Source organism: Carassius auratus, chromosome 10, assembly GCF_003368295.1.
Source record: "Carassius auratus strain Wakin chromosome 10, ASM336829v1, whole genome shotgun sequence".
Taxonomy (NCBI): Eukaryota; Metazoa; Chordata; class Actinopteri; order Cypriniformes; family Cyprinidae; genus Carassius; species Carassius auratus.
This window is the reverse complement of record NC_039252.1, coordinates 18,661,345-18,675,554: the sequence shown is the minus strand read 5'-3', so window position 1 is coordinate 18,675,554 and position 14,210 is coordinate 18,661,345. Positions and strand designations below refer to the sequence as shown.

The window sequence follows — 14,210 nt, the reverse complement described above, 5'->3', positions numbered from 1 at the left end:
AATATTCCTCTGACCCTCAGAACTAACAGGGTGACTCGCAATAAACCGAGCAAGATCCAGCGCTGTCGAAGTTAATAACTAAAACAAAAACAAGTGAAACTTTTTACGTTAATTTTAAAAATCTGAAATTAAAATCTTTTTTATGCAAATTAAGAATATGAATTCACTTAAAAGTTCGAAATAAAATGTAAACATTACGTGAGTAACAAACATGAAATACTTAAATGAACATTAAAAATTGTTTGTCTTGGCAAATAACGTAAATACAAACATTTAAAGGGGGGGTGAAATGCTCGTTTTCACTCAATCTCCTGTTAATCTTGAGTACCTATAGAGTAGTACTGCATCCTTCATAACTCCAAAAAGTCTTTATTTTTATTATATTCATAAGAGAAAGATAGTCTGTACCGATTTTTCCCGGAAAAACACGAGCGCCTGGAGGCGTGACGTGTGGGCGGAGCTAAAGAATCACGAGCGCGAGTAAGCTTTTGCATTGAGAGCGTTTGGAAGCTAGAGGACAAAACCAACCAAAACAAACCATGGCTAACAGTCAGATTCAGCGTATATTTATGATCCAGAATCAGATCCAGAGGCTGAAATTTAACAAGAGCAGCATCAGCAACAACGTCTCTATGTGGTATGTGTTGAAACTGTATGTATATGCTTAGCAGTTTTGGAAAATGACTAAGTTTCACTTTATGTCGTCTTTTTTGTTTTATTTAAGCTGTACATGTGGAAAGTGCAGTTTGATGACAACATCGCATGTTGTTTACTTGATGTGCTTACGCGCCGATAGCTAAGTTAACAACACTGAGATATTTGAAGCAGTTTTACTCACCGCCTGCGGTTCCAACACACGATTGTGACCCTTTTTCGTTGCGACTGCATCATCCTTACGAAATAAACGATGTGCAAATCCGGGTCAAACTGGGCCTTGTGAACAAGCATCTTCGAAATGCAGGGAACAAACACAAACACTTGCACAACTCTGTTGATGCTCTGTAAAAATAAACTCCATCCACTGGTCCCTTAATATTTTTTTTCTTTGGTAATCTGTGCAGGGTTGTCTTGCCCTGGCAACCAAAACACACTTCTTTTGTGACATTTCGCTCTCGCTCTGATCAGTGAATGTCGAAATACTCAAAAAAAACTTTCCGAAACTTGTGACAAACCGGAAGAGGTTTTTTTGGAACAGAAATACTCCTTCAAACGTACAACTTAATTTTTGAAACTTTGTCCATGTTTAGCATGGGAATCCAACTCTTTAACAGTGTAAAAAACTCAGTATGCATGAAATAGCATTTCACCCCCCCTTTAAGATAAAACTAAACCTAAATAGAAAGATTTAAAAACTACAGAAAAGCAAAAACACTACACCAATAATGCAAAAACAATGCTATAAAAAAACGTCTGAGTCCTTTTTAAAACCAAAATCAATTGAAAGAGGTGGTGGAGGATGGGCGTTGTTACGTTCTGTAGAAAGCGTGCGCACGCTGAATGTAAACAACGCTGGTTTACATTGATTATGTTCTGGGGTACTCTCCAAACTGGCAGAAGACTGGAGAAGAATTCTTGAATAAATTCTGTTATCATTTATTTCTTTATGCACCAAAAGTATTCCAGTAGCTTCGTAAAATTACGGGTTGTCCCACAGATGGACTGTTTTACCGACGTCTATGTTTCTCGACCCTGGGAAACATCTCAGCTGTGTTGTTGTCTATGGAAGGGTCAGAGTGTTCTCAGATGTTATCAAAAATATCTTAATTTGTGTTCCAAACATCTTACGGGTTTGGAACGACATGAGGGCGAGTAATTAATGACAGAATTTTCATTTTTGGGTGAACTATCCCTTTAAGCAAAATTTGGTCGTTTTATATGTTGTTCCAAGGTTAGCATCATCTGAGGTCTTCTGGGGGCTTGACATCATCTCTTCTCAAGTCTTCGGTCATCTCAGATCTTCTTAAGCATTGAATTTAATATTCAAAACCAATAGTAACATTGTGACGAGTGGTGATCTATATTTTGATCTTGGGGTCAAATGTGACCTGGACATGATTTTGTGAGACTTAACCAATAGTTTAACATTGCAAACGAAGTTGATCCCTGTGTCTCACTGCTTCCATGTCTGTCTGGCCGGTCGTGATCCCACCCCTCGGTCTCGAGCAGGTCAGGGGGCGGAGTCACATTCCTGGGAAAATGAAAACAAGCCTCTCCTCTGGCAGGCATCAGGCGGCCGATGGAGAAGTTGATGCCCGCTCAGAAGAGCCCGCGGGGCGTCAGCTCGACTTTACACTATCTGTCTGTCCAACAGCTGTCTACAGCCTTCTCCTCTGCCTAAAAACATTTCCAAACATCTCACGAACATAATGCTGCCGAGAAAGTACAACTGCTCACTAGCGTACGCTGCATTTTGTACATTAGCTTAACGAAACAGCTCCCTGCAAAAAGGAATATTTGCTGAAAATGTACTCATCCTCAGGCCATACAAGATTAGGATGAGTTTGTTTCTTCATCAGGTTTGGAAAAATTTAGCATTGCATCACTTTCTCAGCAATGGATGCTGTGTAGTGAATGGGTGCCGTCAGAATGAGAGTCCAAACAGCTGAGAAAAACATCAGAATAATCCGCACTACATCAGTACATCAGTTAATGTCTTGAAAAGCCAAATGCCGTGCATTTTTAAAAGAAATAATTCCATTATTAAGATTTAAACTATTGCTTCTAGCTAAAATATGAGTCCTCTATCCATAATAACGCTATTTCTCATGGATATGGTCATCTTGTCTGAATCAGGAAGGAAATCTGCACAGATCAAACACTGTTTACAAGCCAAAACAGACAGTTTTAAACAAATATGTGGGTTGATTTTAATGTGAGAGACAACAGGGGGCGGACTATTTCACTGGAGGAAGCGTTATTATTGATTATGGACTATACTGGCTAGAAGGCGCCAATTTAATGTTCATATCCATTAAAAATGGATAACCAACATTTCATTTTTTACTTCACAAGACACTAATTGATGGACTAGACTGGAGTGATGTGGATTTTATTTGTGGATTATTGTGATGTTTTTATCAGCTGTCATTCTGACGGCACCCATTCACTGCAGAGCATCCATTGGTGAGCGAGTGATGTAATGCTACATATCAACATTTCCATGCTGAAACAAACTCATCTACATCCTTGATCATCTGAGGGTTAGTACACTGACAGCACATTTTCATTTTTGGGTGAACTATTTCTTCAACCAGCAAGATTTCCTTGTTCAACCAACACCAGCTTCCCCCAGTGAAAGCAAATGATAGATGGCAACCAACAATACAGTGCATACTTAGGACAGAAAAATAAACAAGCTTTTAAACTTAATGAATCAACTTTCGGTCCAATCAAAGTATTTTTGGCACTATAACACTCGCCATGTTTCACTGGAGAAAAATAAATCTGGTGTATAAACTATTTTCACTTAGAAATTACTAGTAAATTTCACAAAGACTTACATATAACATTGAATTAAACATTACAATTTGAAGTAGAAAGAGGAAATAATATGATATTTGTTTTGAAATTAATACATTTCCATGTTTGGTTTTAAGGACAATGTTTATTTTTGTATTAAAAATCATATCGATGTAGCATTTGGGTTACGTAACATCGAACTCTTGAAGAAAAAACTGTTAAAAGCCATCTTCGGTTGGATCATAGTTCAGCTGGTGCATATCCTTGGCATGATATTTTTTGCAGTCAGGATGCATGCACGCATTCAGCACTTCCTCACATTTATAATGCAAGAATGGGTTTGTTTCTGGGAAGAAAATGGATCGAATATGACTAGAGGCATGGGAAAGTTTATCTTTTGAGTTCTGTCGTGTACTGTGTTGATGGTTTGTGACTGTTGCCATTAAATATTTCACTCAAGATGATTTGTTTTCTCTGCCAAAAGCACCAGGCTGCACTGACGAGTCTGCTGTCCCCTCAAACAATCCCCAGACTGCATTCTCTCCGTCTGGGTTCAAAGAAAACACAGGTGCACCCACTAACATCTGGTGAGTCTGAGAACATGTCGTGGTCTGCTGGGAACCACCATGGAGAAGCTCGCCTAAGAAGCCTAAGAAGCCACACACACACACACATATATATACATTTCTTTTCTTTTTTTAATCAAAGCAATGATGCATCATTTTCTATCTGTTTGTCCACTAAATGCAAAACGTCTTAAGTCAATAAATTCTTAATAATTTGACTATAAATTCTTGACACTGTCTCTATATGTATATCTAGTTACAAATTAGCACCTGAAGAAGTTAACTAGTGATAAGATAATTCTGCAATGTTTGCTTGTGAAGTACATTTTAAGCAATTTAATGTAGATGTACAATACTCAACAATGAACAAACAATGAAATGATGAGCTCTCGAAATAACAAATAACCAGTCAAGACAAAATAACAATAGCAGCAGCAGCAGCACAAATCAAGTAAATCAATAAACCTCTAACACTAACTGCATAATTCACACAAACTCCATTTGATTCACAAACCATTAATAAATCAGCGATTATAATTCAGTATGAAATTGTTTGCGCAACTCTATTTGAGACCACATTCAGCAGAATATTGTTCATCTAGCACAATTTTTTTTACACTAATTTGACATTAATGTGACACTTTTATTCAAAACAACATACAGGTACCTGTGCATTAACTAAATATAATTTATGGATCAACTCGTGCAGGGCTTGAACCTACAACCTTTGAGTGACCAGCCCAGATATTTCACCTTTCAAGGATTTCCATAAAGTGCCTCTGAGTAACTCTTCTGAGATGAAATGTCAGCATCAGTGTTATTAAAAGTGTTGAATCCAGAAACCGTTGCAGTCTAGCATCAGTTTAGCTCATAAATGCACTTGATAATTACATGCAAACACACACTGTAAGTTTATTAGCAGTATCAATCATGACATGTTACTCAATATCTATCTAAACTTACACAACAACCCCAAAAAGAGTTGTGAAAAGAATCTAAAACATTGACATCATGTCAAATTTGACCAAGCTTTAGTACGTCATGTGGCTTTATAACTCGTCAACAGGAGAAAGCAAGCTTTAATGAAAACACACCGCAATAATAAATCCAGTTTTGCATCACTCTTAACTTACACAACACAGTCAAGCCTCACGTTTCACACTAGTTGTGTGTTTATCTACCTTTTCGCGTCTTGTTCCTTGTTTCTCCATCCTGTCCTGCTTTAGTAGTATCCAAGTGTTTCAAACTCTCATCCCATGATACTTCACTCGCTCCGAATCCATGAGAAAAGCCTCGTTTTCGGCTTCAGATCGAGTGTGGATGCAGAAGTGAAGTCATGCACGGTGGTGCTTGCAGAAACGCTCGGCAGCTCTTCAGAAAAGAGGAAAGTTCGCCATGTTTTTCTTCTCTCTCTCTCTCTCTCTCTCTCTCTCTCTCCGGCTAAAGGAGGCGGTTCAGATGCTTTCAGTAGTTCAGGGCTTCAGTTACTGTTTGTGACATCAGACGGGAGTTGAGTTACCTACTGCGACTAGTTACTAGACCTGCAGACCTGTCGCAATAATCAATACATCGACTTCTCGCGCAGTATATGTTCACGTCATCAATCATTTTTGGTGACGCAACATATCGCCAATTATATTTACTTTTGTACTTTCCACTTGCGCCTGTGTCTTTTGCATCTTCTTGTATATAACATGGTAAAGTCATGAGGTGCTAGTTCAAATAAATAATAATAATAAAAAATGTTTCTACAAAAAAAAAAAACGTTTCATCTGCAGATATGGGCTTGTTTTGGGACTTGTGCCTTTGTGCATATGGATGAGCGTGCAAATGTATTTGTGCATTTTTCTTTTTTTCTACTTTTGCACTTTTTGTTAGAAATTTTTTATTTATTATTTATTCAGTTTTTTAAGGTGTCTAGTATTTTGATACTTCATTTTCCATGATCTAAATATACTTAAAAATTAAACGTTTGTTGTTATTTGGAAGTGAGTAGTCCGTCTTGCATTATTGTTACATTATGATTATATATTTAATGGCATAAAATGGTTTTTTAAATGACAATATTATTGCTTATCGCACTTATTTCTGGAGCAATATATCACACAACATAATTTGTTATCGTGACAGCACTAGACCTGGGCCCTGTTTCATAAAACTAGTTTCCCAAATAAGCCAGGCTTACTTCAGTTAGTCTGACTTACTGTTGATTTGGTTCAAAATATGTCAGACTAACTGAAATAAGTAATTTATAGTAAATACTATAGTGTTCTGAACCATAGATACTATAGTAAAAGTACTTGAATTAATTTGTCGAGGTAAATCTATAGTTGCTGTGGTAATATATAAACTACAATAATATAAACAAATTATTTTACCTAATTTTTCTACAACTATGGGTATATCATACTACAATACTGTACCTACACTACTGCAGTAAAGATTAAAGTAGCCTATACTACAGTATTTATTAGTTTATCAGTTCACTATAGTTAATACTATAGTACAGTATGCTGTAGCATTCATTGTTGTAAATACTATAATATATACAGTATAATAGACTTTACTAGCCTGTATATGGTTCAAAAACACTATAGTATTTACTGTAAATCACTATAGCATTTTTTCATGTGGGCGTAAGTATGTGAAATTATTATGCGCCAAAATAATGTTAAACTATGATGATGTAAACATTAACTGACCATTAAATGGCAGGTCCATAGCGCATAAAATGTTATTGATGTTATTATAAATTGTGATATTTTTCTGATTAACATATGATAATTTACCATATAATACACCATTTACAAAAAATAAATAAATAAATAAATGAGCTAGTAGAACTTTGTAAGTGAATGCATCTGGAGCTGAATAGGATCAAAGTAAGATTCATATTAAGATATATTTATTCAAATTAATTTACATGTTATTTACAATTTTACATACATTAACAACACTCGCTTGTTTCATCAATTCAGAGACAGTGCAATATTAGGTAGTACACACCAAAACATGTAACAACATTTTCAGCACATGCGCAATTGCATCCCGGTTTACCAGAGACAAAAATAATCCGGAAAGCCGTTTTGGGGTATGAAAATGATTTTGGGATGTCAAATACTTGTGTATAATGTTTACATGCATTTGGTTTTTAACTTACATCTAGTTTATCTCTAGATTGTGGGGTAAAGCTGAACATGATCTGTGAGGGTTCAGGCAATTGTAAAAAATAGCTATGAAAGTAAATGACTTTTGAATTTTTACGAGGCATTATTTAAATTAAGTATGTGACTGAATATATATATTTTTAAATAGGCTACCTATGACACTTAGAAGTTGGCTAAAACTATCTGAATGATATCGCCCCATAATGAGATAACTGTAACACTCTGACCTATTATATTAGGCTAAATTTAACCCTTTCTCAGTATAAATGTTTACAATACTATTTCAGCACAGATTTCCTATATCTAAGGCAGATGTGTGTCAGGTTTCCCCCATTGACTATTAAAACTATTTCATAAGAGCATTTGTATTGCTATTGTTTTCCCATTGCAAGTTTTTGGCAGCTTTTTTGAGTTGAGCCGACCTTTATGTGCGTTTCCGTTTAGGAAGTCTAGGTTTCTGCAGTTGAGTGTGCATCCTGATGCATGTCTTATATAGTCTGACTGGAGAGTCTCTCTGGACTGCTTGAGTTTGCGCATGAAGTCCACTAGATGTCCCCCTCCTGTCAGGTCTTTCCTCCAGGTTTGGATGAGCTGTGCTTCTGGTGGATGAGTTGAGCAACTAAACAGAAGAGATGCCACTGAGATTGGGTTTGGTTTCATGGTTTACACTTGAGAAGCACTTCGATTAACTGTCCATTCTTTACATTATTATTTGCATTGCATTATTCAGTACATATATTCCCATGCACAGATTAAGGGACAGTTAACCAACTTTTGAGTTACAAGCCCAGATATTTAACCATAATGTCTATACCAACCTTTTTCCATTCAGACAGTTGTCAGACGGTGGCAGGGTGAAGCAGGATTGTGAAATGAAATCCATCAACAGTGAATGCACAGGGTCAGTTTCATCCAGTTCTTTGGACAAGGAGCCTGAGAAAAGCAGCATGTATCAGTTGATAGCAGAGAAATTAAACCAAAATGAGGTTAACCAAAAACCATCTTAGATGTGCTAGACTTGCTTAAATGACTAGTTCACCCAAAAATGAAAATGAGCTGAAAATGTGCTCACCCTCAGGCCATCCACGATGGTGTTTCTTCATTAGAACAGATTTGGAGAAATTGTCACACCAAAGGATGCTCTGCAGTGAATGGGTGCCGTCAGATTGAGAGCTGATAAAACCATCACAATAATCCATAAATAATCTTAACGACTCCACTTCATCAGTCAATGTCTTGTGAATAGAAAAGCTGCATGTTTGTATGAAACAAACCCAACTGTTGCTTCTGACCAAAATATGAGTAATTCATAATAATCCACATCAACGCTTTCTCACAATGTCTCCTTTCACCACCAACGTATTTGTTTAGATTTGTTTTGGAAAGTTTTTGGTTGTAAACAATCCTTGATCTGTTCATATTTCTCTCCTGATTCAGACCAGATTACTTTTTTTCTTCCACTGGAGAAATCAATATCATGGATAAAAGACACATTTGAAGTTAAAAATGTCTTAATGATGGATTTATTTCTGACAAACACGCAGCTTTTCACTTCAGAAGATGGTAACTGATGGACTGGAGTGGTGTGGATTACTTGTGGATTTTTCGGAATGTCTTTATCAGCTTTTTGGACTCTCATTCTGACGGCACCCATTCACTGCAGAGCATCCGTTGGTGATGCATTGCAACATTCCTTCAAATATGATGAAGATACAAACCCATCTACAAATTGGATGGCCCGAATATGAGCAATTTTTTTGTGAATTAAAATTTTTGAGCGAAATGTTTACACATCGCTATTAGGGAGATGGATTCGGTGTCACTGGAATCTGGGTGGATATACTGTATTGAATGTGTATGTAAAGGGTTCTCATGCCAGGGTTTTGTAGACCGAATTTCTCCTGTAAAGCAGGAATCTGTAGATGGCATGAATCCAGGTCTCTGTAGCGCTCACACATCTCCAAAAAATACAATAAAAAGATTCCCAATTTGGTCAGTTTCCAACAGATCTGATACCTTCTTGTGGTCTGTCTGTTATCTTTGGTGCGTCTGTTGGAAGTACGGGAGCTTCAGATTTCCAGGACTGCGGTGTTGTAACAGATGGCTCTGGTGATGTAGAAACTGGACTCGGTTCTTCACCGTTGCTCCTGGGATCTTGTATAGTAAGTGATTTGTCTGTGTTTTTGGTGACCTGGTTTCGTCCCAGAGTGATCGTTTGGTGAAAACTGGTTTCAGTGTCTCTATGTCTTGTTCAGAGAGCGTGTCGGTGTAGTTCGCTGCATCTTTCACCACAGCGTATTGAGCAAGTTCAGAAATTGCACACCTGCCAATCAGAAAAACAAGCTTCTGTAACTGTGTGCACAACATTATGTTTACAACTCACACCAAAGTTTTCAGAGAGAACCATTTTCAAAGTTCAAACAGGTTTTTGCTCCTTTTGTGTCTGGCATTGAAACATTTTAAACCTTTTGAATTTGAACTCATAATAAATTGCATAAAATAAAATAAAATATTGTTTTTTTGGGGGGTTGCGGGTGGATGGGGTTACACATCCATCCATTTTTTAAAGAAATTAATACTTTTATTCAGCAAGGATGCATTACAGTGATCAAAAGTGACAGTAAAATCATTTATAATGTTTCAAAATATTACATTTTGAATAAATACTGTTCTTTTGGACTTTCTATTCATCAGTAAATTCTTGAATAAAATACAGTATATCACCGTTTCCACGAAAAATATGAAGCAGCACAGCTGTTTTCAACATTAATGATACTCGTGTGAAGATCATGTGACTCTGAAGACTGGAGTAATGAAGCTGAAAATCCAGCTGCGCATCACAGGAATACTACATCTTCTATGTATTCAAATAGAAAAGATTGATTTTAAATTGTAATAATATATATTTTTTTTAATTCTGCATTTTTGATCAAAGAAATGCAGCCTTGGTGAGCAGAAGATAATTTTTTCAAGAACATTACAAGATTTACTGACGTCAAACTTTTGAACAGTAGTGTAGAAATCATGGAACATGGCAGGTTTTCGGTTCAAATAATTTTGAGTGTTAAAGGTCTTTTATTTGATGGAAACAGAAAAGTGCTGAGTCAAATGAAAGTGAATACACACAGGCCCCTCCATCCGCTGAGAGAACTCAAAGCAGCGCATCTTTAGCTGTTAAAGTATCCGTAGGTTGGACATGCTCATATTAACACCCAGGAGACAGCGGCGAACCTGAAGTGATTGGATCACAGTGTCATAAGATACAGTAATCAGAGACGCTCTCTGTTATGTTGGACATGTCTCATGTTACTCAGCTGAACATTATGGAATGAATGCAGTGCTGGTATAGTCTCAACATTTCCTGCTCAAGTGAAGTTTAGTGAAGATAAAGTGAAGATGTTGGTGTTGAAGACACCGTGGGGATGGTGTCTTTACAGTGGTGGTGATCTCTGCAGCATGTGTCCGTCTCATCAAAGACACCTGCAGAAGACCTGCAGAAGTCAACAGGTGAGGAGTTCTCCTTTTTTGATTATTGTTTCGCTTTTTTGTTTTTATTTATTTATTTATTTGAGGTGTGTGCACACATCCATCCATTTTTTAAAAGAAATGAATACTTTTATTCAGCAAGGATGCATTACAGTGATCAAAAGTGACAGTAAAATCATTTATAATGTTTCAAAATATAAAATTCTTTATAAATACTGTTCTTTTGGATTTCTGTTCATCAGTAAATACTGAAATAAAATACAGTATTTCATTGTTTACACAAAAACATGAGGCAGCACAGCTGTTTACAACATTAATAATAATCAGAAATGTTTCTTGACTAGTAATTCAACATATGAGAATGATTTCTGAAGACAAGTGAACAGATAAGGATTTTTTTAATTTCCAATTCAATTCAATTAACCAGTTGTAAATAATTTTACCTTAAATTTAATTTTAGTTTTGGGCTTCCCAAAAATGTGGGGCCACTTGTGAAAATGCCTCTATTTATATATTTGTATCTTTTTTACATCGTAAAAACATTACAGATTATATATTAAATATTACTAATGATAAATTATTAGACTTAACATAGTAATTAAAATTATTAATAAATTATATATATATATATATAGAGAGAGAGAGAGAGAGAGAGAGAGAGAGAGATATTTATTACTAGCAACAAACCATATTTTGCATTTATTTACTTAAGCAAAAAAGTTGGTTTTTATTATTTCATATTAATAACTAACATATTGCTTACAGGCTATTCCTTTCTCTCTGTAAAATTGCAGCTGTCAAAAAAATAGAAAGAAAAAAAATATTCTTTTGGTTTCACTCTGCTGACAGTATTTCACATGCTAGAAGAACCAAAAAAAAAAAAAAAAAAAAAAAAAAAAAATATATATATATATATATATATATATATATATATATAATTTAAATGAAAACATTACAAATTAAATCATGAGAATTTTAGAAAAAAAAATCAAATAATATTTTGTATTTTAAAATTATTAAAAATGATTAAATAATATATATAATTATTAAATTATTTAAATATTAAAATGTATTTATAAATTAGAATAGAACAAAATTTCATTATATTAGTATTATATATAAATTAGATTATATAAAATATATAGATTATATATTAAATATTACTGATGATAAATTATTAGACTTAACATAGCAATTAAAATTATTAATAAATTGTATATAGATAGATAGATAGATAGACAGACAGATAGATTGACTGATATAATCCCATTTACCCAGGTCACCAAAGGCCATAGCCTTATTTCCTGAGCCACACCACAGAGTCCCTGGGATCATCCATGCTCACATTGAGCGGTGCAGCATCTGTGTGGAGCTTTCTTCACTGTCCTGGTGCTCAAATCCATCAGGTCCAACACTCCTCAGGTCCCTGGCCCTCCGTACAGATGCTGTAAATTACTACTAGTACTGTCTTCCCAGCACCTGGACAGGTAACTCTCCATCACAGATTGCTCATCACTTGTCATGCAGCTAAAAAGGCTGTTGTTTTTGTTCCAGATGCTGTCACACAAGAGAAGAGACGTCTGAGAAATGCATATTGTGTTTGACCACCTGAAGCGGATCTAGTCCAAATACAGAACGTGTCAGAACTGTCAGCACTGAAACAAGCGTGAAACAGCATGAAAGGATACACAACTGCTTGTAAAAGCTGTTTGCATTTGTATGGTAAAATGTATAATTGTACAACAATTTTGTGAATGATTGTATGAATAGCCAGAGGTAACCCCTCATCCCTGCCTTATTTATACTCAGATCCACATGTGGGTTTCCTTGCATCAGAACAGACGGGGTGGGATGACACAAGGGGGTGTGTCTTTGGTTAATACAGACTTGGAAGCACAGATGTCTGTACACACATGTACATAAAAGCTGTAAATCAGATCATAAACCCTCCCTGTTTCCTGGGTTCACATGACTATAATTATTTCTCTGGCTGATCACTATCATTTTTTATTAGTGTCAACAATGCCCTCCAGCAGTAAACATTTAATATCCTATTACTCATGATGAAATGATGCTTTACAATGAGACAAAAAGATTCAAACTCCAAGTGGGAGGAGAAAGAAGCATGCGATCCGAAACTATTACATTTATGTGTTCAGGTTAAATAAGGTTGGCATTTGTGTGCTGTGCATTAACATATTATTTTATTTTATTAGTTTTATAAAATAATTAAGTGCATATTTATTTAGCATGCTGTCTGCACATAAATTAAAGGGGAAAAAATACCAGTCGTAAATATTTATTACTAGCCACAAACCATATTTTGCATTTATGTACTTATGCAAAAAAAAATGTTTTTTATTATTTCATATTAATAACTAACATGTTGCTTACAGGCTATTCCTTTCTCTCTGTAAAATTGCAGCTGTCAAAAAAATTATAAAGAAAAAAAATATTCTTTTGGTTTCACTCTGCTGACAATATTTCACATGCTAGAAGATAAAAAAAAAAAAAAAAAAATATATATATATATATATATATATATATATATATATATATATATATATATATATATATATATATATATATATATATAATTACTTCAGCCATGCTATATGAATTTGATATCACATTTTCCACTTTGATAAATGTTTTAAAAGTTGTATAAAAGTTTTTTTTCAGTAGATGGTCTGAGTGTCAGATTGAATTGCTCATGTCAGTGAGTTTCAGATTCATATTGTATTTTAATCATGTATTGTCTCTCAGTTCCCAAAAGTTACCAGCCAACTCACCAATTTGTATTCGCACCTGGACTTGGCTAGTGTTTACATGAGGATGCAAAGGTCACATGGGTTTGTTGTTCGTGTCCGTTCGCCTGATTCACACAAAGTTTCTGCCCTGTCACCACTGGATGCTGTCCTGACCAGTTAACCATTACAGCACTTTTACTGGTGGCACTTCCACCGCTAAACGTACTTCCAGCATCTGTCAAATGAGGAAAAACACAAGCTCGAGGAAATGACAAGATTGCTATCAAGCGAGGAGTTAAAAAGTTTTCTTTCAGAGATTACTTTACTCAAAGGTAGAATGCTCTCAGAGGAATACTTATACTGGCCGTTAGCTCAATTTGGAATAATTGCAAATTACGCCATTACAGTCGAAACCCCGGTGAGCTGGAATTTTCAAAACAGCCTAAAGACAGACATGCAAAACAGACTCATTCTGAATATGAGAAATGAGTTAGCATAATAAGTTGAGTGAGGGTCTTTTAATGTTTAATTGAAAGTGATGTGTGTTATTTCTGCACCAATTGTGCGCGCAACAAGAATTATTAAAAATAATGTTTTCCACCAGGTTTCCCATTGGTCAGACAAACAGTAGCTCCGCCCCCAAACTCACACTTACTCCACTGGTTGAGTCAATCCTGCTGTATGAAACAACTAAAAGGTTTATACAAACAGAACAATGTTCTGATAGACTGCCAATATTTACATTTTCAGGGTAAACCAACAGGAAACGTAGTTTTCTTCCT

At 35.5% G+C, this 14,210-nt stretch overlaps 1 protein-coding gene and 1 pseudogene across 2 annotated transcripts in view; both read right to left on the bottom strand.

Moving 5' to 3' along the window:
* Positions 1–5,554, bottom strand: part of LOC113110183 (tetratricopeptide repeat protein 28-like) — a 265,529-nt gene extending 259,975 nt beyond the window's left edge. Inside the window, exon 1 of one of the 2 annotated variants that reach the window (XM_026274227.1) lies at positions 5,207–5,554. In XM_026274227.1, the coding sequence (XP_026130012.1) occupies positions 5,207–5,236 (30 nt within the window). In that variant the 5' untranslated portion in view covers positions 5,237–5,554. The remainder of the gene's footprint in view (positions 1–5,206) is intronic. The other variant, XM_026274228.1, reaches the window with a different exon arrangement.
* A 2,062-nt stretch (positions 5,555–7,616) lies between these two features.
* Positions 7,617–12,356, bottom strand: LOC113110495 (group 3 secretory phospholipase A2-like; annotated as a pseudogene).
* Between the last annotated feature and the right edge of the window lie 1,854 nt (positions 12,357–14,210).